The sequence below is a fragment of the Nanorana parkeri genome, unplaced genomic scaffold (genome assembly GCF_000935625.1).
Source record: "Nanorana parkeri isolate BGI_ZX_2015 unplaced genomic scaffold, ASM93562v1 scaffold143, whole genome shotgun sequence".
Taxonomy (NCBI): Eukaryota; Metazoa; Chordata; class Amphibia; order Anura; family Dicroglossidae; genus Nanorana; species Nanorana parkeri.
In genome coordinates, this window is record NW_017306411.1 from 940,636 (window position 1) to 967,432 (window position 26,797).

A 26,797-nucleotide genomic window follows, 5' to 3' on the forward strand; every position below is an offset into this window, starting at 1 on the left:
AGGCAGATCGAACGAGCTTTTAATTACCTTACAACCATCACAGGATGAAAGTCGTGCGATGGTTTTAAGGTGTATGGGCACCTTAAGACAACAGCATCTACTTTACTGGCCACACACACAAGTATCCAGCCGACAATGTGCTAAATGCGCCTTATTTTTTTGGTTGATTTTTCAGATGTTAGCAACTATGATGTAATGCTTATGAGGCTGAAACATTTTGCAGCTTAGGGAATGACAACCGTACTTTAATTTGTGTTTTAATTGGTGTTATCACTAAAGACATATACAAATACCTTCTCTTTTTTTGGGGGGGACAATGCTGTACTTTATTTGTTCTTCATGCATAGCATCCAACTAATCCTCACTTGAAGGGATTGACTCTCATTTGGTTTTCAACAGACTTGTATTGAATGTTTACAATAAAAGATGTAAATTACAAATTGTCATAATTTTACATTGGAATTGTACAAAGTACTGAGATTTGAGTACTGATACAACTTATTTTATGGCATCATCTGAGTACAGACATATACCCTGGAATTCCTAAAGTGTCACAAAAACACTTTTTAGAATTCTGTTGTTCCTTTGCATAACAAATGCCTGTGCCTGTGACATATTCACGTACCTATTAAAAACAGATACATGAATTTGTCCCATGGAGGCATAATGAGGGCTGGCAATGAGGCCCTGAGCCACTGAGTGTCCATACTGGGCAATCCATCCTCAGGGCATAATTATCCCCTGGACTGGCCTGTACAGCATCATTGGTTGTTATGGTGCTGTGCAACTAAACAGCGGCTTAGCAACCAATGATGCTGTGCCGTCAGTAGCCACCCGCTCAGCATTGGAATCTAGCCCTCAGCGGGGAGGGCTTGTGATGATCGCAAGTACGATCTGCCTGTCCAAGATAGGCAGATCGAACGAGCTTTTAATTACCTTACAACCATCACAGGATGAAAGTCGTGCGATGGTTTTAAGGTGTATGGGCACCTTAAGACAACAGCATCTACTTTACTGGCCACACACACAAGTATCCAGCCGACAATGTGCTAAATGCGCCTTATTTTTTTGGTTGATTTTTCAGATGTTAGCAACTATGATGTAATGCTTATGAGGCTGAAACATTTTGCAGCTTAGGGAATGACAACCGTACTTTAATTTGTGTTTTAATTGGTGTTATCACTAAAGACATATACAAATACCTTCTCTTTTTTTGGGGGGGACAATGCTGTACTTTATTTGTTCTTCATGCATAGCATCCAACTAATCCTCACTTGAAGGGATTGACTCTCATTTGGTTTTCAACAGACTTGTATTGAATGTTTACAATAAAAGATGTAAATTACAAATTGTCATAATTTTACATTGGAATTGTACAAAGTACTGAGATTTGAGTACTGATACAACTTATTTTATGGCATCATCTGAGTACAGACATATACCCTGGAATTCCTAAAGTGTCACAAAAACACTTTTTAGAATTCTGTTGTTCCTTTGCATAACAAATGCCTGTGCCTGTGACATATTCACGTACCTATTAAAAACAGATACATGAATTTGTCCCATGGAGGCATAATGAGGGCTGGCAATGAGGCCCTGAGCCACTGAGTGTCCATACTGGGCAATCCATCCTCAGGGCATAATTATCCCCTGGACTGGCCTGTACAGCATCATTGGTTGTTATGGTGCTGTGCAACTAAACAGCGGCTTAGCAACCAATGATGCTGTGCCGTCAGTAGCCTAGCAACCAGTGATACTGTGCTGAGAGCATCCCAGCAACCGATTTCATCTTTTCATCATTTGTGTCAGGAGCGATAAGAAATTCACATCTGACACAAATTACTCCAAGATAAATTAGGTCTTAATTACCACCAGTTTCCTTATCTCTAAAAGGGGATACCTTAAGTGTTCCTAGAATAGAGCCTGCCTTTTGATGGACAAAGAAAACTGACATTCCATTAAACTATAGTGAAGAGTAGGGATGAGCTTAGGTTTGGTCCGAACTTGAGTTTGTCCAAAGCCATAAAGAAGCTGTTAGTGCCGACCCAATCAGCTGTGTGCCGGGGCATGCCCCACAGCTGCACGTAAATCCCGGGGCATGCCCCAGAGCTGCACGTAAGGGGTGGGATGCTGGTGACATCATTGACCTTATATGGCCACAATAGGTCAACATCATTGCCCAAACATGGCCATGTGGCCTTAAAGTGACACTAAACTCAGGAGTTACATTTTAAAAATGCATTCATGTTCCTTAACTATTAACAGAAATGTATCTTATGTGTGTATCACTCAGCTGTAGATCCTCAAATCATCTCTGAGTTGGTGCTGACACTGTCCTTCCTTCTGGAGGGTGGCTACTTTTGATCCCCATGGTCCCTGTGTGTATTGTAAAGTAGCCACTGTTCCAAGCTCACTCCTGTGATGGACTACAATCTCAATACAAATTAGTAAACTAAACATGAGATTGTGTCCATCACAGGAGCGAGCTTGGAGCGGTGGCTACTTTACAACACACACAGGGATCATGGGGAGCAAAAGTAGCCGCCCTCCAGAAGGAAGGACAGTGCCGGCACCAATTCAGAGATGATTGAGGATTTACAGCCGACTGACAAACAAATAAGATACATTTTTGTTAGGGCCGCGGAAATTAAAGATAAATTTCTCGATTAATCGTGAAACTTTTTGATCGATTAAAATTATTTTGATCGCTAATGAAAACACTCACCGCTGCGCCGGCTTCCGGGAGTCCCTTTGGCGATCCGGTGACGTCAGGGACATCAACGTCACCGGACTCCTCCCCCTTCCCCAAGTGGCTCCGTCGGCTAACGAAGGGAAGGGGGGAGGAGTCCGGTGACGGCTAACGAAGGGAAGGGGGAGGAGTCCGGTGACGTCGATGTCCAAATAATCGAACACGAAAATTGTAATCATTACCAGCCCTAATTTTTGTTAATAGATAAGGTACTTGAATGTATTTTTAAGATTTAACTCCTGAGTTTAGTGTCACTTTAAAAGGTCAATGATCTGACCAGCATCGCCCCCTTTGTTTACATGCAGCTGCAGGGAAGAGAATGGCCTGGCCGTAGCTGTTTGGATTTGCACTGACACCTTGCTTCTGGGTCCTGGACAGACTCAAGTTCAGACTAAGGGCCTGTTCACACGACGTCTATTTTCTGTGCTGACCTGATACTTACGCTCCTGCACTAAAAATGCATCCCAATATGTTTTATGGGCTACAGTTCTCACGTGCGCAGTCCGTTCGGGTTACGACAGAAAAATACTGCATGTCACATTTTGTACGGTCAGGAAACGGTCCGGAAACGCAAAACGCGTCAAAAACGCACTGTAATGCAGCTAACATACTGACAGCCCCACTCCAGCAAAAAAAAAAAAATCTTTTTTTTTATTGGAACGCATTAAAAACGCGACCAAAACACATAGCACCGCATCTGCAGATCCGCACCTTATCCGGACCTGAAAATCATGTGAACAGGGCCTAAGGGCCTGTTCACATGATATCAAGTGAGGATCTGCAGACGCGGTGCTACTGATGCAGTGCGTTTTTGATGCGTTCCAGTGGGGCTGTCAGTATGTTAGCTGCAGTGCAGTGTGTTTTTGACACGTTTTGCGTTTCCTGACCGTACAAAATGTGACATGCAGTATTTTTCTGTCGTAACCTGAACGGACTGTGCACGTGAGAACTGTAGCCCATAAAACACATTGGGATGCATTTTTAGTGCAGGAGCGTACGGATCAGGTCAGCACAGAAAACGGACGTCGTGTGAACAGGCCCTAAACCTGAGCTCATCCGTAGTGAACAGGACCGATTAAGGAGTCTATTGTGAAGCAAATCTGTCCTTCTTTCTCAGTCGTCCCTGTTTTTGGAATGAGGTATAGATCTCTATAAAAATGTATGAATAAACTCTGAAAAGCATTATACTATAGTAAACCTTTTATCTAACCTCTACATTTCTGCATCTGATATTTTCAAAAGCCACTATAAAAGCAGCAATTTTGGGTTTAGCCATTCATTTTTTGCATGTGAATTCTTTCTTCTTCTCAAAGCAGGCAGGGATGCGTCCATTGTTTACATTCGCATGTGCCTAAAGGTTTCCTTCTTTCTGGCCTCAGAAGTTTTCTTATTCTTTCCAATACAGCGAACAGCCGCATACACACAGTACACAACTCACTGTGCAAAGAGCACGCTCCCTTTCTCCCAGCGCATGCGCAGTCTTTCAGCCCGTGGCTCAGGAACGCGCACGCATCGGGATTGCCCTGGCTGTTCCGACTATTACGTTACTGCCGGTGTTTCCGAGAAAAAAAAACTTTATTGACAAAGACATTTTCAAGTAGGCTACAACAGCATCGCCGTGTGTTGGTATTCCCGGTCCCATGCAAGAAGAGACAGGCTAGCGGTGGTTGCTGTATTGGTCACCGGCCTCACGATGAGTCTCGGCGGGAAGGAGCTGTCGAACCTCCTGGGCATCCTGACGGAGGAGGCCTGCAGCAACACGTTCGAGGGCCTGTCCACTGCCTTCCACCACTACTTCACCAAGGCCGACCATTTCCGGGTGGGCTCGGTGCTGGTGATGCTCCTGCAGCAGCCGGATCTCCTGCCTACCTCCCCGCAGCGCCTCACTGCCCTCTACCTGCTATGGGAGATGTACCGCACCGAGCCGCTCGCCGCCAACCCCTTCGCCGCCATCTTCGCCCATCTGCTCAACCCACCGGCCGGAGAGGAGGCCGAGAGGCTGCTGTCAGGTGAGGGCTCGCCACCTGCCCCTTCCTTTTTAATTGTGAACAGACCCATGAGCGACACGTGTGGGCTCATATATACCTAGAGCACCAAAGGAGCTTACAATCTAATCTACTTTCACAACCCTTTTCACCTACGCTTTCTTTAAGAAAGCCTGTGTTTATATGGCACCTAAAAGCAGAGAACTGTTTTCCAAACTGTCCCTTGGGTGTTTAAAGTAATCCTGCCACTTGTACTGTTCGGGGCAAGGTGACAGGTTCTCCTGATGGTCCCCCTCCCACTCATTCTGACATTCCCTGTCACTCTTTTCACCTGCTGGAACCCTTGGTTACAGGCCAAGTGTAAGGTGGATATCAGAAATTACACATGACCTATGACCTTATCTATACCCCTATGTGACAGTGCTTGAGCCTGATGGGTAGCTGCACAGGTGCTGAGCACTGCATTGTGGGATAGAAGGGGTAGTACAAGGCCTGTGATTGGTGAACTCAGTGCAGGGAACACAGAGAAGGTAACACAGAGAAGGTATCAGCCGATGTTGAAAAAAGGCTATCAAGAAATCCTATCACTTTTCCCTCAATGGGCAGAGTGACAGGTCTACTTTAAAAAAAAAAAAAAAAGAAGGCTGGACTGATTAACAAATAATGTTGATTGGAGCAACATTCACCATATTCCCAGAGAATCTGAAGTCATTCAGAATTGAGAGAGCTAGTCAGATGACCAGTGAAACATCTTCAAAATACAACAAGTCCTGTTGCCTTGATATATTTTTTACAGATACATTTCAATGTGGAAAGTGGAAAAAACTGTTTTTGGGAGCTAATTAGGGCTGCAACAACTAATTGTTTAAATGGATTATAAATGATAATGAGAGCCTTTGGCAACGATTTTCATCATCGATTAGATGATTTTCGATTAGTTCCCACCACTCTGCTTCTCAGTTCTCCTCCCCGCTGGTGCTGACTGCAGCGGTCTGTGTCCCTTTCAATCTCCAACTCTATTGGCAGAAGCAGCGGGGACACAGACCACTGCAGCCGACACCAGCGGGGAGGAGAGACCTCTGTGACTGCATTCCACCACTGCCTCCCCCCCCCGCCCCGCTGTACCTCAGCTGCTGCCCCGTTCTTCTTCCTCCTCCGCTGCGTTCCTTTACCCTCACCGATCCCTTCTGTGCCCCCCCTTCTGCCAGTGTTCTTTCAATCCCTCAGACTTGAGTCCGAGGGATTGATAGAACACCGACGTCAAGTCTCCCATCAGTGGCTGGAAACAATAGCCAGCCTGCTATTGGATATTTTAAATTGCAATAGCAGGCTGGCTATTGCACCTGCCTGCTGTCAATCAGCAGAGGAGGACCTGAAGGAGAATTTTCGCCTTCAGTTCCCTCCTCTGCTGATTGACAGCAAGCAGTGGGCGGGTGCAATAGCCAGCCTACTATTGCAATTTAAAATATCCAATAGCAGGCTGGCTATTGCTCCAAGCCACTGCATGCTGTGTTGACATTCAGCTGCCTTAGCAGCTAAATCCAGTGAAGTGAAAAGGTGACAATAGGGGCCTAAAAGATACCTAATGTCACCTTAAAGAGAACCTGTCACCTCCAATGTGCCATCACATAGGGGGCTTGTGACTCCCGCAAAACCCTGCAAACGCGCGTACAGTAACAGAAACACTTGTCGGGTGCACCTACATAGAAAAATGAGAATTGTGCTACACATGTCAGGTATTGCCACGTATTTAATGTTAAATTAAGGATGGTATTTTGTTTTAACTGATTAATCGAAAAAAATTATCGGCTAACTAATCGATTATGAAAATAATCGTTAGTTGCAGCCCTACAGCTAATCTGAACTTTTGGGGGCTTCTGACTTTGAGCAGCTTGGCTTTCTTTGTAGCATTGAACGGGTTTCTTTTTATTTCAGACTAAAGAGGTTTCCAACTTTCTTCAGAAAAGTAGAAACCCCGGTTTAGTTTGAATGCTGGAATCACAGGAATGGCTTCCATCTGTGGTACCGTTTAGTGATTGGATAATGTAGACAATTACTATTGGTATTCATATCCAGGCTGTTTCTGATATTTCAGACTGTTGCATCTGCAGTCTTTTAACCACGTTTTATAAAATGTTTATTTCATATTTGTTGCACATTGTTTAATATTAAAGATGTGTTCATTCTGCAGGTTTTTTGCCACCAATTACACCTCCTGAAAAGTTCTTCCTTTCTCAGTTGATGTTGGCACCACCTAGAGAATTATTTAAAAAGACACCTAGACAGATAGCTGTCATGGACGTGACGAATTTGGCGCAGCCAGTAGACATCAGTGGACTTCAGTTGGCACTAGCAGGTAAGAGGCATGTGCCACTCTTAGCATTTTACACTACTACACTGTCAGCAGACCAAAAAAGAAGGCAATTCGAGGGTTCTGCATTACTTTTATATTGCTTCCAGAGTTTCTAGAATAAAGGTTTCCAAACTTCAGCCCTCCAGCTAGTCTGGAACTACAAATGCCATAAGGCATTGCAAGACTCTGAGAGCCAGAGACATGGCTTCTAGAGACGGATGCATGCTGGGATTTTTAGTTTCACCATTGCTGGAGTTTGGGTACCTCTGTTCTTGAAGCTGTTATGCAAGTAGCAACTTCATCTCCTAGAGTCGCGCTGTGGCCATCTCCTCCTGCACTTCATTGTCATGACTGGTAGAGAAATGAAATCATAAAACAAAAGCTAGAAAAGGAAATATATTGGTAAACGTTCAGGTTCCAAAAGAAAGTAAACAAATGATACAAAATGTCTTAAAATGAGCCCATGCTTTGATGATGTTTTTGTTTTTTTAGAACGACAGTCTGAACTTCCAACTCAGAGCAAGGCCAGCTTCCCAAGCATCTTAAGTGATCCTGACCCAGACTCCTCGAATTCTGGTTTTGACAGTTCCGTTGCTTCTCAGATTACAGAAGCTTTGGTCAGCGGTCCAAAGCCACCGATTGAAAGTATGTAACCTTGTTTTCTAATATCCGAATGTCAGGTTGTTGTCTTTTCTCTGGTGCAGTGATAACATTTTGGAGGTCATTGTGTGGTTATATGATGCTTTCATCTATTCCGAGAATTATCCGCATTTTCACTTTTGGGAAAAGGTACGGGATAACGTTGTAGTAAAATTTAGGATATTTTTAATTGTTTGTATTTCTTTAATCCATTGGTAAGGTTCTCATTGTAGCACATTCTTTTTAAGGCCACTTCCGTCCTGAATTCATACGCCCACCTCCTCCTCTACACATCTGTGATGATGAACTTGCTTGGTTGAATCCCATTGATCCTGATCATGCCATCAAATGGGACAAATCAATGTGCGTAAAGAATAGCACTGGTGTGGAAATTAAGCGCATCATGGCCAAGGCATTTAAAAGTCCACTGTCTTCTCCTCAGCAGACACAGGTATTTGCTCTAAATTATTTGTGGATAGGATTTCATTGTAAATGTGTACTGGAGTCTTTTCAGGTTTCTTTTTTTACTTTGCTCTGGCCTGACTATCTAGCTTCTTGCTTTCAATCTTGTGTTAGCCTTAAAGGAGAACTATGGGGTTAGGGCTTTTCCCCATAGTTCTCCTTAAGGTAACGGGAGGACACAAACTAGCGTCCTCCCGTTACCCTAAGCTCAGTATACCGCGAGCTACAGCTCGCGGTATACTGAGACACCGCAGCCGGAGCGGATCCCGACATCGATGTCGAGATCCGCCCAGCTGCGTGAGTGACAGCTGGCTCTACCTATCTAGAGGCAGAGTCAGCTGTACCCGCCCGTGTCCGTTCCCAGTCAGCGCTGGCGGCGGGGAGGGGGGAATCCAGCCCCTCCCCTGTCACGGCAGAGGGCCGTGACAGGATCGAGAGGTGAGCGAAGGCCGGTATCTGTTCGCTCACCTCCCGATCTACTGAGCCAACCTGTGACAGTCTCATTGTCACAGGTCGGCTAGAACTATGAGGAGAGTGGAAATCACTCATCTAATAGTTCTCCTTTAAGCTGGCCTATACGTTATCTGCAGATTTTCTGTGGTCAGATGGAAATATGCAACAGATTCCTCCATCTACACTTAACTGTGTGGATGGAGGAATCTCCCACTGGCCAAGCTTCAGGATCTTGCTAGTTGGCCCCGCTGGCTATCAAAATACCTGAACTGTCTGATTGGATGCCGGCATTGTTCAGGTAGTTTGACAGCCAGCGGGGCCGACTAGCAAGATCCTGAAGCTTGGCCAGTGGGAGATTCCTCCATCCACACAGTTAAGTGTAGATGGAGGAATCTGTTGCATATTTCCATCTGACCACAGAAAATCTGCAGATAATTGTAAGGTGTATGGCCAGCTTAAGGCTAACAAAAGATTGGAAGAAAGAAAGAAAAAAGCTAGATAAGTCAGCCAGCTTTAGGCAAGTTCACTCACCCAACATCTAGTTAAAGCTTCCATCATAGCTGGGGAGCTCCCTTTTTTTTTTTGTGCTACATTCTTGCACTTTCTGCCAAGGATAGGTGTGTGCACTTTACAGAAAAAGTAACTGTGGGTTAAACCTCGTATTGTTACAAGTAGGGCTGCAACAACTAATCGACATAATCGATTTTAAATAATCGTTAGCTGCAGCTCTAGTTACAAGGCAGTGCGATCTTGGAGCAACCAATGTGGCCCTCAGTGCAGGTAGTAAAGGTCTGGGATCACAGGGCTGAATTTTAAAGGCAATTATAAACAGCATTTGCTTTTGGGTAAATGCACGCTAGTACAACAATCTTCTTGTATCATCTATATCTCTGGTGTTTTCAGCTTTGCCTACTTCAGGAATGGAGGTAAGCAAGAAGAGCTCACCCCTACTGCTGCAGTTTTTCTAATATGTAAATACTGATACATCCAATAGCAGTCCCCTGACAGTTGCAGAAAGTTGCCATTGGAGTGCTAAACGATAATGGGACCCCTGTGGTTCATTTACCATGTCTCATCCAGACATGGAGTGTGTAACCCTGTTTAAGGGCCTGTTCACACGACGTCCGTTTTCTGTGCTGACCTGATCCCTGCGCTCCTGCACTAAAAATGCATCCCAATGTATCCCTATGTGTTTTATGGGCTACAGTTCTCACGTGCGCAGTCCGTTCAGGTTACGACAGAAAAATACTGCATGTCACATTTTGTCCGGTCAGGAAACGCAGAACGCGTCAAAAGCGCACTGCACTGCAGCTAACATACTGAAAGCCGCACTCCAGCACTCTAACTGGAACGTGACAAAAACGCACTGCATCAGTAGCACCGCATCTGCAGATCCGCACCTGGTCAGGAACTGATATAAAGGGATTGCAGTCCTGTGTATGTTAAATTTCAGTAGCAAATGACTGTGCTCAGCAGTTAGCAAGAAGCGCTGCTCATTGGTCGGATGGCTTCGCTGACAAATGAGAGCACGCCTTTTGTGAGCAACACTTGAAATGCATACCGCAAGACTGCAGCCCCATGTACAGAGTATGGATATTACACGAGGAGCCGTGGAGGCGAAGGAGCAATCGTGGATAGGTAAGAGCAGCGGAGGGAGAAGGGGCAGATTGGTTGGGGTAAATTCATTTGTCTGGGAAAGTGGAATTACCCTTTAAGCCTGTAATATATGTTTGTACAAAACTAGATGAGAAGAGCTGCAGCCTCTAACACTTTGACAAAATCATCTGTTGTAATCATACCTGATTTTGAGCTTTTATTTCAGCGGTGTTCTTCCTTACCCCCAGGCGTATAGTACTATTGCTGTACTTCCTGACTTTCTGTCCCAGGCCAGTTTAAATGTATTTTTGGCCAGATTCCTACTTTTGTTGTGTGACCATTACTGTTTTTCAGCAGAAATTCAGCATTGTTTGAAATGGTTGTTTTGCCTCAAATCACAATGCTATATCTAAACAAAACCTATTTGCTTAATAAAAATAACAAATTCCTCTTTTCTTCAGCTCCTTGCAGAGTTAGAAAAAGACCCCAAACTGGTTTATCATATTGGCCTTACTCCTGCCAAGCTTCCAGACCTGGTAGAAAACAATCCCCTGGTTGCAATTGAAATGTTGCTAAAGCTGATGCAGTCAAGTCAGATCACAGAGTATTTCTCAGTTCTGGTCAACATGGACATGTCGCTACATTCAATGGAAGTTGTTAATCGGTGAGTTGTGTCTGTTTCTGTTAAAGTTGCTACCCATTGTGACCTTCTGCTAATCTAGAATCAGTGCGTTGGATAAACTCAGAATCCTAACAAGTTGTCACCAAGATGCTAGGAACGTGGCCATGTTAGGGATATAGCCACTACCATAAGGTAGAAGGAATCCTGAATAGGTTGCTTGTACTTTTCCATAACTCTGCCTACCCTGTAAGGGCTTCTAATGGACAACATTCGTGCAGAGAACGGGCAGCTTACAGGTTAAACACTTTGGAAGGAATTTATCAAACGTGGAGCAGACAGAATCTGGAGCAGTTGCCCATAGCAGCTAATCAGCTTCTCTCAATTTAAGCTTTTGAAAATGAAAGAGAGAAGCTGATTGGTTACTACGGGCAACTGCTCCTAATTGTGACAGCTCCAGTTTGAAAAAATTCCCTTCTTTGTATTAATGTTAACAGTAAATTATCTATGGTTGGAGCTTAGCTTTACAGAAAACCTGTATTTGAAGAATTAGGAAAGTTCCAAATTTTGCTTGGCTCCGATTTTTGTATTGAGACACCAACCAGGGTTAAGGAGGCATATCAGAAAGGTCAATGTGTAGTGAGAATCCAAGTCAAAGATTTCCTTTAACAATTGTCAACGGAACTGGCCTTCCCCTCCTGATCATTTTGCGGTCTATAACACTAATGTTTTAAGATGAAGGTGTCTTTCTTTTTCTTCTCCATCCATCTTTGCATCCATCGTAATCCTATCATTTTATTCTGCAGGTTAACCACTGCGGTTGATCTTCCTCCTGAATTTATTCACCTTTATATATCAAATTGCATATCCACGTGTGAGCAAATTAAGGACAAATATATGCAGGTAGGAGTTTTCTATGAATGTAAAGCCGGGGTTCTCAACTGGTGGGTCACGACCCAAATGTGGGTCGCAACCCCATGTTCAGTGGGTTGTTGTTGCGTGCCTTCCACTGTGCTAGTTTAGAGACTCCTCAGCCTCCTCCTAGCACAGCACTGTCAGTTCTCACTCCGAGCAGCCGTTCAAAATATGCTGTCCGGCATTGAGTGACAGCTTGAGTTGGGGTGGGCTTTGAGGTATGGCGTATGCATTCGTTGTTTACAGCTCCCATTGGGTTATTGCGCTGTATGTGTGCTTATATATTGCTGGTGAAGTTTTGCACATACTGTGACAAAAATATGACGTGTCAATAAAGACAATCACTTGACCATTTTTGCTGGTGACACTTTTTTTCTTCCTCATTGCTCACAGCTCCTTTGCATGCCCTTGTAGAGGTGCCTGGACCGGAGTGACGTCACATTCTGGCTCCTGGAACTTTTATAGTGTGCGCAAGGGAGCTGTAAAAGCAATGCACATATGGATGGAGTGCTGTGACAACACAGCAGCCCACACTGGACCCCAAGCTGAGGATCCACTCCGGTTCTCATAAGGTTGGGAGACTGGGTAGATGCGCTTTTATTCTTAAATTTAATGTGTGTCTGTCATTGTTATTAAGGGCCCATTAACACTAGTACAGTACGTTAATCGCACAGCCCTGGCGATTAATGCCCTGTACCATGTAATCGCACCTACCATATGTTCTAGTTGCATATCCTGCCCACAGTTCCGATCGCCTGCATCGGAATGCGCGGTACAGCAGTGCCGTTCGTTCCAGTGTGGTGCGACCTATTGAGCAAGGACAAATGTGGGTCATGAGGTTACACAGGTTGAGAACCACTCATGTAAAGCATGCTAAAACATGCACTTTAGACCAGGATTAAAGTGTATGCAAGGACAAAACTTTTTAGGGGTGGGGGATGAGCCTCCCTGCAACTGACTGGGTCGAGAGGAGGGGGTGGTAATTAGAGTTTTGATCGGGCTTGGGCCAACTCGGGCAAACTGAGTTTGCATCAAGCCCAGCCTCATCACTACTGGTGACAATGGTCACCATAACAAATAGGAGTGGATCTTCACAACACAGGCACAGACAATCATAAAAAGTTGACAGTCTATCCCTTCCCCACTCTATCCAAAACTAAAAAAAGTTTTTCCTGTAAATACACTTTAAGTGGGAAATAAGGGTATTGCTGCTACTTTGCTATCTTGGTTTTTCCAATGACCCTTACGTAAAAGGATTGTATCTTTATCATCCCATGTTGCTTATTTTTATATTCTGAGATGTTAATTGGTTGATTTTTAGCTGTGTTCTTTGTCTTTTGCAGAATCGCTTGGTTAGACTGGTTTGTGTCTTTCTACAGTCTTTAATTAGAAACAAAATTATTAATGTCCAGGACTTGTTTATAGAGGTGCAGGCTTTCTGTATAGAGTTCAGCAGAATACGGGAAGCAGCCGGCCTTTTCCGACTTCTGAAGACTTTGGACACTGGAGAAAATCCACAAGAGGCTAAACCGGCAAAATAAGAGACCGGCACACTACCTGAGAACTTTTGTCTTGTACATAATGACTTTTTTTTTTCTTTTAATTTTGTCAAGTATCCTCTATCCTGGACTATCCTACAAGCATATTGTGGCCTACGTATGCTGCTACTAGTATATCCATTTATTAATTAGCTCAGCTCCAGACACTGAATACCAGTGGATTGATGATCGGATTTTGGTCCCCACTTGTACAGTTTAACTTATTGCAAGAATCTTATCTGTAGAGATAATTCTGCCTGTGGATGGTTTCTAAAAGCTCTTTCCATGTGCATTTTGTAAATGTGCTTCGGTTCAGCATTCGTAAACCAATAAAACAGGCCTTGTTCTGTGAAGGATCTAACTTTGTGAACTTATTAAGACACTTGTAAAACTGAGCTGTTGATATAGCAGCTTCTTTATTAAAAAAAGACTTTTGGTCTCCTGTGCATGGTCTGTACTTTCATCTCTCAGAGCCTTGGTTATTTTTGCTGTAATCATGCAAGTTCCAATCTGTTCCAATCTGTATATGTGATAACCTTGAGAAGAGGGTTTCCGTGCACTCCAAGCTTTGCTCGTTTCTGCTCCCACTATATCATTTCCAGCTGCAGGTGGCTTGTGCTGGTTAGAGTCGATGATGTTGAATTCTGTGGAATTATAATTTACTTGTGGAGCGTCTGGCTGAAACCTACTGATGTATGATGGAGTGCTTCCTGTACTGCACACTTTTACTGTCACTTTTTCAGTAAGTGGTATTCTCAGAGAAAGTTTCTGTATGAGGTGGTATTGGAAAAATCTGTAAATATGCAACGTGTATATATTTTAACATGTGCTAGTTCTTGAATAGACCCAAATCTCTACTGGCTGAGACTTTAGTTCAACACGTGTTGTAGATTACCTGCTCTACATTTTAACGTATTGTCCACTCCAACCATTGTTATATTAACCATGGATGAAGCCAGCATGTGAAATGATTTCAGCTACTAGCAACCACAGAGGTAATCTGCTTAAAAAGTATTCAGACTTTTATTTATTGGTACCCTGTATTTGTAGGGGCAGGCTCCTAGTGTTGACCTTGCTCTATGCCTTAACCCCTTCGTGACTGACGACGTACAGTGTACGTCGCCAGCATTGGGGCTGTTTAAACAGACTCCCGGTGACTTTTGCCGCCGGGACTCTGTTTAAACTTGTAGAGCCGACTGTCGGCTTTACAACAGAAGCGATCCTGGCGACTTACCTGTCGCCAGATCGCTTCTGCGTCCCGAAGAAGGGGCCGGACACCCCCGCCGAGCTCCGTTGCCCCTCCTACGGGCCCGGCGATCTTTGTGTCAGCTGGGAGCTGGGGAGGAGGTCGACGAACTTCCGTTCATCGATCCCCTCCCCGTTCTATGGGACCGGGAGCGATGCAGATTGCATCACTTCCGGTCCCTGGGCTGTCAGTTCTGGGCTCCTGCAGCCCAGGTCTAAGCTATTGAAGTGCGATCTGCACTTCAATAGCTCATTTCTAGTGTAAAGGTGACACTGAGGGTCTTTTGGACCCCCAGCATCACCTTAAAGAGGACCTGTCACCACCATCTGCTATTACATGGGGGGGCTTGCAAGCCCCCCCATGTGATAGCAGTCAAAGTAAAAAAAAAAAAAAAAAAAAAAAGTTTTTAAAATTAAATAAAAGAAATCTAATAATAATAAAAAAAAATGTAAAAGTCCCCCGCGATCACGCGCGTCGCCACGTAAACACGCGTCGGGTGCGCCTACGCATGAAAACGACGAACGCGCTACACATGTTGGGTATCGCCGTGCACGCCGGAGTGAGAGCAATAATTCTAGGGCCAGTATTTTGGGGTATCTCTAAATTGATGACCTGTGGGGGCTTTTAAAGCGTCTTTTATTGACTTTTTGGGGTACTGCAGTTTTTCGCCGTTTCACGGTCGCACGCAATCTGTAAACTGGGCATGTTGGGTATCGTTTTACTCGTTGTAACCTCATCTTTTATATTTCATTCAAAAAAATGGGTAATTTGTTGTGTTTTGGGGCATTTAATTAAATCTGTCACTAAATTTTGGGGTTTAATAAGGAGTTGCGCTAATATTGCGCAACATAAAAATTTTCAACTACCACCATTTTATTCTATAGGGTCTTGGCATTCAGAAAATATATAATGTTGGGGGGTTTTATGTCATTTTCAGGCCTAAAATGTGGAATATAACATGGGTGCAAAAAATGAAAAAAGGGCCTCAGTCATGAAGGGGTTAATATTAGTCGCCTAGCTGTAAAGCTACTTGACCTATTGGATTCCATTTTTTGACACTGGCTTGAAAAAAAGGATAGTAGCCTTCCTTCACTAGCCTAATTTGCCCATCTTTTCCGGGCCCATGCCCTGAACAACTGATGCCAGAAAGCATGTTAAAAATGATGTCATTAACCATAGCCTGCATATTTCTCGCTACAGGTTTCCTTCTACAAGCAGTAGAGAGCGTAGTGATGTATGAGGAGCCTTAACCTATACCAAACTATCATATTTTTTTTTTTTACTCTTCATCAACTAAAACTATATAACATTAGTAGGGCAACAAAACTAAAGCGAAGCAACTTTCCTTAACTACTCCTTACTGAACCCAAATGCTAATTTACCACTGTAGTACAGCCTTTATGGCAGGAGTGGGCAACTCTGGCCCTCCAGCTGTTTTGGCACTACAGGTCCTAGAAGGCATTGCAAGACTGACTTTTACAGGCATGACTCGCAGAGGCATTTTGGGGATTTGTAGTTAAAGCACAGCTGGAGGGCCAGAGTTGCCCAACCCTTATTATATGGTACAAATCCTTTTGACTTTGAGACTGTCAAAGTACAGGCCCATACAAGTCTTGAGCATGTGCAGCCAACAGAGAGACAAGGGATTTCTGCCAGAAAAGCCTGTGCTACTGAGGTATGTAAACACTGTGTGTGTATGTGTGTGGGTGTGTGTCGGATTTTAGTATGGAATAGAAGTGCCAGGGAAAATGGGTTAGTGTTAACCTGTACTTTAAATAATGCTCATTTTTGCCCTCTTCTATTAATCAGATGCTAGACATTGATGAATATGCACTGGTTCCAGTGATGGATAGGTTATTCATGCAGATCATATTCAAAATATTAGGCAGTCATCACTGTGCATGTAAACTATTGCCTTCTGGACTATGTTCTAGAAATATTTGGCTTCAGCCAAATTAGTAAATCACAATTTCTAATGTATAATTATTAAAACTCTGACAAAATGTACTGTCTATATTTCATTGTGTATTTTTTTGTGTGTGTATGTAGTCTGCTTTTGTGTGATGTAATAAGGAAAGCAATTTGAAGGTTTGACTTTCTGTAAATGTCATTTAGCTAAAATACCAGAGGAGAGAATACCTCTATGGTGAGCTGCACATACCAGGCAAAGGTCCAGAACACTTGTAGACTTCCTGGCACCAGGAAAGATTAGAACTGGGTGTTTCTACAAATTGGCACCTTCTGTGGTCAATGCATTAATGTGACCGAGTTGCTTGTGTGCCTATTGTTGGGTATGTTCCTGCCACCCAAAAGCAGCTTGGATAAACGAATATGTTTCACAAATATTTGATCCATTGAGAATATTTACACTTTAGATAAAACACTGGTATGGCGCGGTACAGGTTATATTTAAAATGACAAGTCCAGTTTCATGTGTCTAAATACTACTAGCAGCCCGTGTACATTCTTTTCCAAGTTGTACCTGAAATCCATTTGACTTACTTTTGGGGGTGACTCCTATATTGTCTGGTGGTGCAATGTTTGGATTCTAGGTGTCAATTTATCCCCAAGGGGATTGTTTTTATGTTTGCAGGGGCTTTTAGGGCTAGCCCACACCAAGTGCAGAGCAGTTAAAGAACGCATCAAAACTGTATCCAATGTATTCCAATGGTATTTCTGGGCTTTAGTTCACACCGCAGCGTCCAGTTCCAGAGCATGTGGAAAAACTGCAGCATGCCCTATTTTTTTCTGCTCTGGAACGCACCAAAACATTTGTTTTTGTTCTCAACGGCCTGGAATGCGTCAAAACACACTGCACGTACAGAAACTCATGCAGATTTGGTGTGAACAAGCCCTTATTCTTGTGAATAAAGCATTCTTTGTGAGATGATCATGCGCTATGAACGGATACTTGCACTTGATACTTTTTCATAATAATATGCAATATGACATTTAAAGGAGAACTATGAGGTGAGTGCTTTTCACTCACCTCATAGTTCTAGCCGACCTGTGACAATGAGACTCACAGGTCGGCTCAGTTCATCGGGAAGTGAGCGAACACATACCAGCGTTCGCTCACCTCTCAATCCTGTCACGGCTGGATTCCCCCCTACCCGATCCGCCAGCGCTGACTGGCGGACGGGACGGGTACAGCTGGCTCTGCCTCTAGATAGGCAGAGCCAGCTGTCAGTCACGCAGCTGGGAGGATCCAGACATAATTGTCGGGATCCGCTGCGGCGTCTTAATATACCGCGAGCAGCAGCTCGCGGTATACTGTGGCGTCTCAGTATACCGTGAGCAGCAGCTCGTGGTATACTGTGGCGTCTCAGTATATCGCGAGCTACAGCTTGCGGTATACTGAGCCTAGGGTGACGGGAGCACGCTAGTTTGTGTCCTCCCGTTACCCTTAGGAGAACTATGGGGAAAAGCCTTAACCCCGTAGTTCTCCTTTAACTACATTAGGGGTCTTATTTTTAACACTAGAAACTCTGGGCTGATAATATGCCTTTAACATGTTATCTCCAATAGCCCATTTCCTCAATTTTCTTTTACAAGATAGTTGCATATCTATGACCCGAAAACTGTGTTTTTAGTACATTTACCTTTAATCTACAATAAAAACAGAGAAGGTGGAGTAGGGCAAGGCATTCCACAACCGTCCTCTCCTGTCCCAGTAAGCTGACGGAAACCCCAAGTTCTAGACTGTCGTTGAAGATGCCAAGAAAAATAAAGTTGCCCATACACTGTACAATTATTGTATGAGAATCGTGGGGAAATCCCGCGATCGTACAATAATCGCAAAGTGTATGGAAGGCGTGCGACCGTTTCTTCTGTACGGTCGCACGTCTAACGTCCGCCGAGAATCGTATGTTTCTCGGTGGGTTAGTGGCCAGCTTGTTCGACAACTGCCGAACGGGCCGGTGTGCGCACACGCACACTACCCGTTTGCAGTCAGCGGAAGCCCGCCCCTTGGTACAATCTGCCTGTCCAAGATGGGCAGATCGTACGTTTTTTTAAAATTACTTTACAACCCTCGCAAGACTTGTAAAAAGCGTATGGCCACCTTAACTAGCATCAGTCATTTTACTTTTTTTTTTTGTGCTATAGGCATGTTGTAATCTGTTTCTTGAACTGACATAAACCTAGTTGTGTTCATAACGAGCGCTATCACTTCCTAAGCATGTTTAATAAAATGACTAATACTGGACCTGCCCTCATTGTGATAACCAGATAATAAATCAGCTATGAAATGGCAAAGGCTGTTGCTGACTTGCAATGTTCCTTGACTAAAGGATTACCTGACATTTTGGAAATAGCATCTTGAAGCTGTAGTGTTGTGTAGTAAATATTTTAGAGTTTTTAACTTTGGGACTTCTTACAGAACATGGTAGTTATCTGTATGAACATAGTAAACCTTCAAATACATACATATCAAAACTTTTATTCATGTGGGAAAACACATCCACACAGAAAGTGCCTAACCAGGCAATTTGCAGTTAAGATAATTGATCTGTGACTAGGGGATGCACCAATACTGGTATTTTGGTATCAAGTACCAATATGAAGGAAGACACTCCCATGGAAAATATTCCTAAGGTATTCCTACTTTGGTTCTTACAACACTTTGATCACTAGGAGCAACTTAGGGATGACGCCCCCATGCAACAGTGCTAGGTTTTCAGCAGCCAAGTACCAGTGCTGTCATGTGAGAGAAAGATTCGGCGTAGTCACCAGGACCAGAAATACTGGTCAATCTCCCATGATGGACTACACAATGATATGTGACAACATTTACGTAAGGGTGTCCACTGAGGGCAAACAGTAACATGAAACTTGTAGGAACTGCCATAAACAAGAGACTTCCAGAGGAACTAAAGTAACAAAAATCCTTTCAGTGATAACCGGTGTGTAGACCATAATGTATGAATCTAAAAACAAACAACACAAAAACACAATTTAGCTTTATTACAACTAATAAAAAGGCTTTAATCCCTCTTATTGTGTATATACTCAGCACAGTACATAATGCTAGAATGATGTTATTTGCTTGAAGTCTAAATGTAAACAAGGGAGGAAAATGAAAATCAGCAGCTTTTGGTCAGACTAAAGGGCATATTTATAAAGACATTCACCCTAGTTATAAAGCACTAGGACAGGAGTTTGGGTTGGACTTGAGCTTTGTTGAAAACTGTAGTAAGAAAATATGGAGGCTGCCTTCTTCACTTCCCTTCTGAAAATACCTGGCTGTCATGCTAGTCCACTGGCTTCAATAGGAATAATAGACAGTAACTTGAAACTGATGCAGATCAGGACTTCCGAGTTGAATATGACCCTCTTATCTGCATACTTGTTCCAGGTCAGGGTCTCAAGATATTGATGTCAGAGACACAGTTGGGAAGCTCAGCCTCTGTATTTCTCTAGCATTGGTCACTATTTCTTGTTTCAAGCTCAGCAACCATATAGAGCACATACAAATGTGCCTAACATCCGCCAAAATCTTTCACTAAATGGAAAAGGTTCTCACTGTCCTTTTCCCCTATTTGTAGGATGGCAATAGTGACTTTATTCAGACACATTCATTTTGTACATTTGCCAGGCTGAGATGGACTTTTAAAGACATGCAAGGCTTTGCCCTATGGAACCTATCCCAGAACATCCAAACAGAACCTGCTAGGCAAATCATTGGTGTGGGAGGCTCTTTAGGAGATCAAAGATGGCTCATGATCTGGTCCGATCTGAGGATCTGCTGCCCTTTCATATTACCGGTTAAGTTAGTGAGAAGGAGTCTCAAGGTAGGTCTGGTTACTTTACTCTAAGGCTCCAACAGGCTCATTGTACTTGGAGCTTGTGCTTTTCCTCTGGACAACCTATGTGATGCTGAAGTAGTGTGGCGGTATCAGCAATCTGGTCCTGCCACCAAGGATATCTTAGACCCCGTCATAGAGGATCCGCAGCTGCATAGGAATAAGGCTTTGTTTGTGCTGTGCATGCTGCTTGTGGATTTTGTACTTTGTAGGTAATGCCACATTCACAGTCATTGGCTTTAGTCAGCTCCGCTTCTCTAGGATGGTTTTTGGGTAAGATTCGGAAACATAAATTAACCCCTTACACATTTTCCCACAACTCTGCGAAAGCAGGAAGAATCAAGGGGAGCCATTACTGATTGTATGAAAAAAAAAAACCCCTCCCAAACCTATAGGCCATGAAAACCTCTATTTCATTATGGCCAACGGGCTACACATCAAGGAATGTGAAAATGTAAGGGGCAATAGCAATACAATTCACTTCAATATAATACACATTAAAAAAAAAAAAAGATATATAAATAAACAGAAATGGATTTGATTTGCCCCACAAGTCATATTATTATGTTAAAGGGGTTTTCTTTTGTATCATAAAAACCTTTATGAACTAATGGTATTATATAAATTCATATAACAATTGGTATTATGTAAAAATGAATATCTTATAAAATCTGGACATCATTTCCAAGGCCTGATAATTATAAGACTAAGTGAAAGCAGAAGCTCCTCCAGCCTGTGCCATATAAACAAATTCACAGCAAAAGAAAATTACTCCTACTGTACATTTAACATTTGCCCCCAAAAAATAATTTCCCAACAACACAATTTGCCGCATTAGAAGTGTGGTAAATGTTACCAGTGAATGCACCACAACTCCAGCACAGAAAACCTGCCTAGATCAGCCGGGTCTTTATAAATATGCCCCTAAATAATGAGCGAAAACCTCGAAAATAAATCAGCGAGTTATGAGTTATCCACAGAAAGCTGGGCAGTGCTGTCATGTCTACATGATTATCCACTACAACAGAACCTCTGAATCACGGCAATCACACAGATTCCTGAGCTGCATCCAAAACAAAGCATTATCACTGCAGGCGGGGGGCACGGATTCCTGAGTGGAGTGGAATCCAGCAGAAGAGAGCTTGTTCATCACGCTGTAGGGGGCCAGATTCGGAGGTGGATCACAAGTAGCACAACTTGTTCATCGCTGCAGTCTATACAGATTCCTGAGGCAGATATCCAGAATCAGCGCCATCATGAACCAAGGGTTAGGTACCAGAACACATAGCTTCTTCTTGAAAAAGTGCTTTCCTTGGGTCTTTGTTCATGTTTTCATGATTACATGTAGAGAGGAGGCAAGTGCAGCTGGTAACGTAAACACAACCAACTTCCATGCTGCTACAATGACAGTCCAGTCCAATATAAATTACAGAATATATATAAGTTTTGCCCCTGTGTGATCAGAGCCTGATCTGCATATTAATGTGTCATTTGACCTTAAAAGAACATGTAACAAGTGCCATATGCATTTCTTTAGGAAAAGGGGGTTTGAATATTAAGAACACAAAAGGGGTATGTATCAGAAGGTTGTAGGCCTGCCATCCTCCTCTCATTCAACCAATTGTCAGTTCATGGCTTGTTTAAACCCGTAAAATTAGAAACAAGTTCTAGCACAGTCTTGAAAGGTCCTAGGTGAGGAAGGCTAGTGAGAAGAAGAGTTTCCAGAATTCTGTATCTGTTCCCCTGTATCCTCACTGCCAAGATCATCTGCAGAAGAAAGAACAGTTCCATGTTACACAAATACAGCTACACATTCAATTCTTTAACATTCAGAATCTGGAGGCTTCATTGCTACTTTGTACACTGTATGACCATACGTCTGGATTTGCATCTGTGGGAATGAGCCTCAAAGAATATCTAAAGATTCCTGTATGAAAGTCTAAACAAGTACCAAATCCAGTTACTATGTGATGCATAAGCCTCAAAGTAAACAAAAAACATCCTTTACCCTCTGGTGGGAGGGTTTCAGGAAGAGGGTGTGTTGTCAATCAAAGCAGTGGGCTGGACTAGGTGTGGCCTGGTGCTGACTGCCAAGCTACAGGCTTGTGAAATCGGCAGTAACAATGCAAATAGCAAAAAAAAACCCTGCAAGATTTTTCATGGGAGTCCCTAGTTCTACTTTGAAGAGACCCTGTCACTACCTCAGCTAAGTACATCAGGGAGACGTTTAAGCAATGTACTCACTCAGCATGCTCTTAGTTTGTGAGAAGATGGTTTATATTTAGTGCTACAGTTGCCAGGCCACTAAGCCACAATTTAACACTTCTGGGGAGGGCCTGAAAGCTCTCTTTTCCATCTCAATGTTACTGTCCTGTCCCTATACAGTGTTCATGCTGCAGAGGCTGTATGAGGAGAGCATGGTCAGTGGGTCAGCAGCCAAATCTGTGCGAGACAGATTTTCCAATAGCAGCTGCATTGAACAGCCTCGGTCTCTTTCAGACATTTTTAGCTTTCTTCTTTATGGCCGTATGTGGTTATGCTCCTTTTTATTTTCTTTTTGCATATATGCTTTCTAAAGTTTGTTCTTTCCTCTGTATTTCACAATATTTTGACCCCACCATGTGGCAGTTTACTAACACGAGGGGATGTTAATACAGGACAGAACAAGGTCAAGATCCCATCACAGCTTCCCAGCTGGGGCTGCTGACGTCGGCCACAAGATGGCGGCACTCAGCAGAAATCAGCATTGATTTTGTGAACAAGGTAAGGAAGCACTTCACAGGCCAAAATACAGACAGGACATACGCGCCTTGGCACGCACGCACACTAAAATCTGAATTGTTGGCTAGAAAACTGCTTAAAATCCCCAAATTATTAAATATTTTCTGAAAGCAGAGGCCCTGTAGAATAAAACGATGCTAGTTGCAATTTTTTTTTTTTGAAGTTGCACCTAACTTGCACCAGTTTTTATCCAACTGATATTCTCTAGTCCGAAAATTCTCAAACAGTGTCTCCAACCAATCAGCTGCAAACAGAGTTTAGGTATTGGGACAGCAGCACACCTGCCACTGTCAGTGCACAATTGCCCAGCGGGAGTGTATCTGCCCGTGTACTCGCTTCCAGTGGTATTACTAATTCTTTATCTCTTACAGCCTAACAACACAACTGTAGTAAAGGGGCACTCTTAACAGCTTTTATTTTTAAGAAGTCTGACACTTCTGAACGCAAATTCAAAGTTAACATTTTTCAGTGAGTACCAATGTAAAAGTTAAAAGGTGTGCACTGAACACCAATGCAAATTTAGGCCCGGTGCAGACCTCCGCGACCCGGGATCGCACGGGTCCTGCACAATGCAGGCTGCAATTGCAGTGCAGCCCCCATTGCTTTCAATGGGGTGACATCCGCACGGCAATCCCAGAAAAAAGCTACATGTACCTTTTTTTTTTTGCAATACACAACGTGCGGCTGTTGTAATCGTGTTCTGAAGCACGGGCGGAAACTGCGCAATCCGCTTGGCGCGACTGGGGTGCCATTAGAAAATAATAGATAAATATAAATGAACTGGTAAGTGAGCTGAATTAGAGAATTTGTCCAAATCAGCTATTTTGTCCTAGATTGTTCCCTTCTCCAAACTCTTCACCCTTTTGTGAATAACCCCCTTAGTCTGAGATTCTGTTTTATACAAGCTTTAGCTCAGAGAAGATGGCATTTCTGGATCATGTTCAGATATGGCTTCTTCTTTGCATGATAGAGCTTTAACTTGCATTTTTGGATGGCACAGAGAACTGTGTTCACAGACAGTGATTTTTGGAAGTATTCCTGAGCCAATACAGTGATGTCCATCACATAATCATGCCTGTTCCTAATGCAGTGCCGTCTGAGGGCCCGAAGATCACAGGCATCCGATATTACATTTCAACCTTGGCCCTTGCACACAGAGATTTCTCCAGATTCTCAGAATCTTTTGATATTATGTTTTGTAGATGATGATATATTTAAATCTTTTGCAATTTTACGTTGAGGAACATTATTCTGAAATGGTTTGACAATTTTTAGGTGCAGATTTTCACAGATTGGTGAACCTCTGCCCATCCTTACTTCTGAGACACTCTGACTCTCTAAGATGCTCTTTATATACCCAATCATGTTACTGACTTGTTGCCAATTAACCTAATTAGCTGTAAAACATTCTTCCAGCTCTTCCTTGTTAGTACCACTTACTTTGTCAGCTTTTTGTTGCCCTGCCCCAACTTTTTTGAGACATGTTGCTGCCATCAATTTCAAAATTACCTTTTTTTCTTAAACTGTTACATTCTCTCAGTTTAAACATTTGATATATTTTCTTTTTTCTACTGTGAATAAAATATGGAACTATGAGATTTGCAAATAATTGCATTCTGGTTTTATGTAGATTTTACCCAGCGCCCCAACTTTTTTTTGGAATTGGGGGTTGTAGAAAATTTTGGTTTGACTGCCTATGTGATAAATATTCAAGAACAGTTGCACTGCTCGGTAGTGTATGGATGATGACAGTTTGGGAAGTATTGTTGAGTGATACTAGGGATGCACCGATACAAGCATCGGTATCGGCGGCGATACCGAGTATAAGTGGTATCGGTGCATCCCTAAGTGATACTATTGGTTAATTCTTTAAGCTAACTAGAAAATTTTGGTTTGATTGTAGAAAACACGTGATTGACATGAGGACAAAAAACAAACAAACATTCAAAGCAGCAGTGAACAAAGCACTCACCAAGCAACGCCGTAGTCTCCCCTGCGTCCTCCTTGATACTACTACACTGCTGTAGAGTGTCCACTGTTGAAGAAGTAGTCAGGTTGTTCATGTCACTTCGGTTGTCCTCATGGGCAAAACTTAAAGTCCCCACAGAAAGGCTGCTGCCAGCAATGGAATAAGGGACAGGCATTTCCAGCGGTTCTTCAGGCTCCACCTGTAAGATTTTTTTACATTTTTTTTTAGAGATTTAATAAGGAATTTATTAAATAAAAAAATAATAATTTGTTTTAACCCGATTATTTAAAAAAATGAGTTAGTAGCAGCCCTAAACTCTATTAAATGTGCTTTTGTCTATGCTCCCATTGTTGAGATTTCCCACTACTTCACTGTCCTGACAAAAGTGAAAGGAAATCTCCCAAAGTAGGACAGCTTTACTGATTTGACAGATATTTGAGAACTTCTTGGCTCTATCCAAACAAAAGAAATTTGGGGCTAGAGTTGTGTTAAGAGGGGATGTAATCACATCTCTCACCTGACCTTCACACATACAAAATCAGGTACTGCTTTCCCATAGGCAGTGCAGTACAATACATGATTCATCACTGCTCATCAAAACACAACAAACTACTAATATTTTCTATCCTGAAAAGACCAATCTCTCTTCGTGTTGCAGTTTAAAAATCGCCAATAGAGGCAGTTTGAACTACTCAACATTTCTTCTACCCAGCTGTGAGAGAGGCTTGAACTTCAACAGATTTGGCTGAAACTTACATCACCCACCTATGTCACTTTTGTGACCCAACACAGACTAATGCATAAGAGCTGCATACATGCAACGGCGTGGCCCCAAAAAAATAAATACCCCCGGTAAACAAGTAGTTAACTATAGTATCAGCCACGATGGTTCTCCACAAAGGAAGTATTCTTTTCACCCTAGGCTGAAGACATATTATTTTGGGCTTTGTCAAGTTTCCTATATAAATTAGGTTAAATGTATTTAGAAGATTGACTTCTGAGTTTAGTGTCACTTTAAGTACCGTAACTATATTAAAAAAAAAAAATGTATCTTATTTGTGTATCACTTGGCTGTAGATCCACAAATAATCTCTGAATTGGTGCTGACACTGTCCTTCCTTCTGGAGGGCGGCTACTTCTGTTCCCAATGGTCCCTGTGTGTGGTGTAAAGTAGTCACCGCTCTAAGCTCGCTCCTGTGATGGACTACAATCTCATGTTTAGTTTACTAATTTGTAATGAGATTGTAGTCCATCACAGGAGCGAGCGTACAGCGGTGGCTACTTTACAACACACGCAGGGAACAAGGGGAAGAAAAGTAGCCACCCTCCAGAAGGAAGGACAGTGTCGGCACCAATTCAGAGATGATTTGATGATCTACAGCCAAGTGATATACAAATAGGATATATTTTTGTCTGTAACACACTTCCTAGGGTGACAACTCTCACTTGCTGTACTGCATTAATGGAAGAGTAGTGTTGTCACCCTCAGCCCCGATTCACACCTAGGAGTTTCTGAGCAGTTCAAAAAGCGTTTTAACTGCCCAACACAAGAAATCCCATGATTTTCAATGGCCCTGGTTCACACCTGAGCAAAAAAAATGCCTAGCAGGAAAACGCCACACGCCTGAAAAGATACCGGAGCTTATTTGGGCATTTAAAAGCTCCCCATTAAGTTAATTGTAAATGCC

At 42.9% G+C, this 26,797-nt stretch overlaps 2 protein-coding genes and 1 long non-coding RNA gene across 3 annotated transcripts in view; 2 read left to right on the plus strand and 1 right to left on the minus strand.

Moving 5' to 3' along the window:
* The first annotated feature begins 4,321 nt into the window (after positions 1-4,321).
* On the plus strand, positions 4,322-13,723 carry CNOT11 (CCR4-NOT transcription complex subunit 11). Its single transcript, XM_018554124.1, has 7 exons — positions 4,322-4,758; positions 6,926-7,090; positions 7,580-7,732; positions 7,975-8,177; positions 10,699-10,901; positions 11,663-11,759; positions 13,115-13,723. Exons 1-7 carry the CDS (start codon positions 4,443-4,445, stop codon positions 13,310-13,312), a joined length of 1,335 nt encoding a protein of 444 aa, XP_018409626.1. The 5' UTR covers positions 4,322-4,442; the 3' UTR covers positions 13,313-13,723.
* Positions 13,724-17,202: 3,479 nt separating this feature from the next.
* Positions 17,203-21,892, plus strand: LOC108785131. Its single transcript, XR_001941113.1, has 3 exons — positions 17,203-17,214; positions 17,270-17,272; positions 21,804-21,892. It is a non-coding gene; the product is annotated as an uncharacterized LOC108785131 (long non-coding RNA).
* Positions 21,818-26,797, minus strand: part of RNF149 (ring finger protein 149) — a 47,139-nt gene continuing 42,159 nt past the window's right edge. Inside the window, exons 6-7 of the mRNA XM_018554146.1 lie at positions 25,113-25,308; positions 21,818-22,126 (exon numbers count right to left, since the gene is read on the minus strand). Coding sequence (XP_018409648.1) covers positions 22,062-22,126; positions 25,113-25,308 — 261 coding nt within the window. The 3' untranslated portion in view covers positions 21,818-22,061. The remainder of the gene's footprint in view (positions 22,127-25,112; positions 25,309-26,797) is intronic.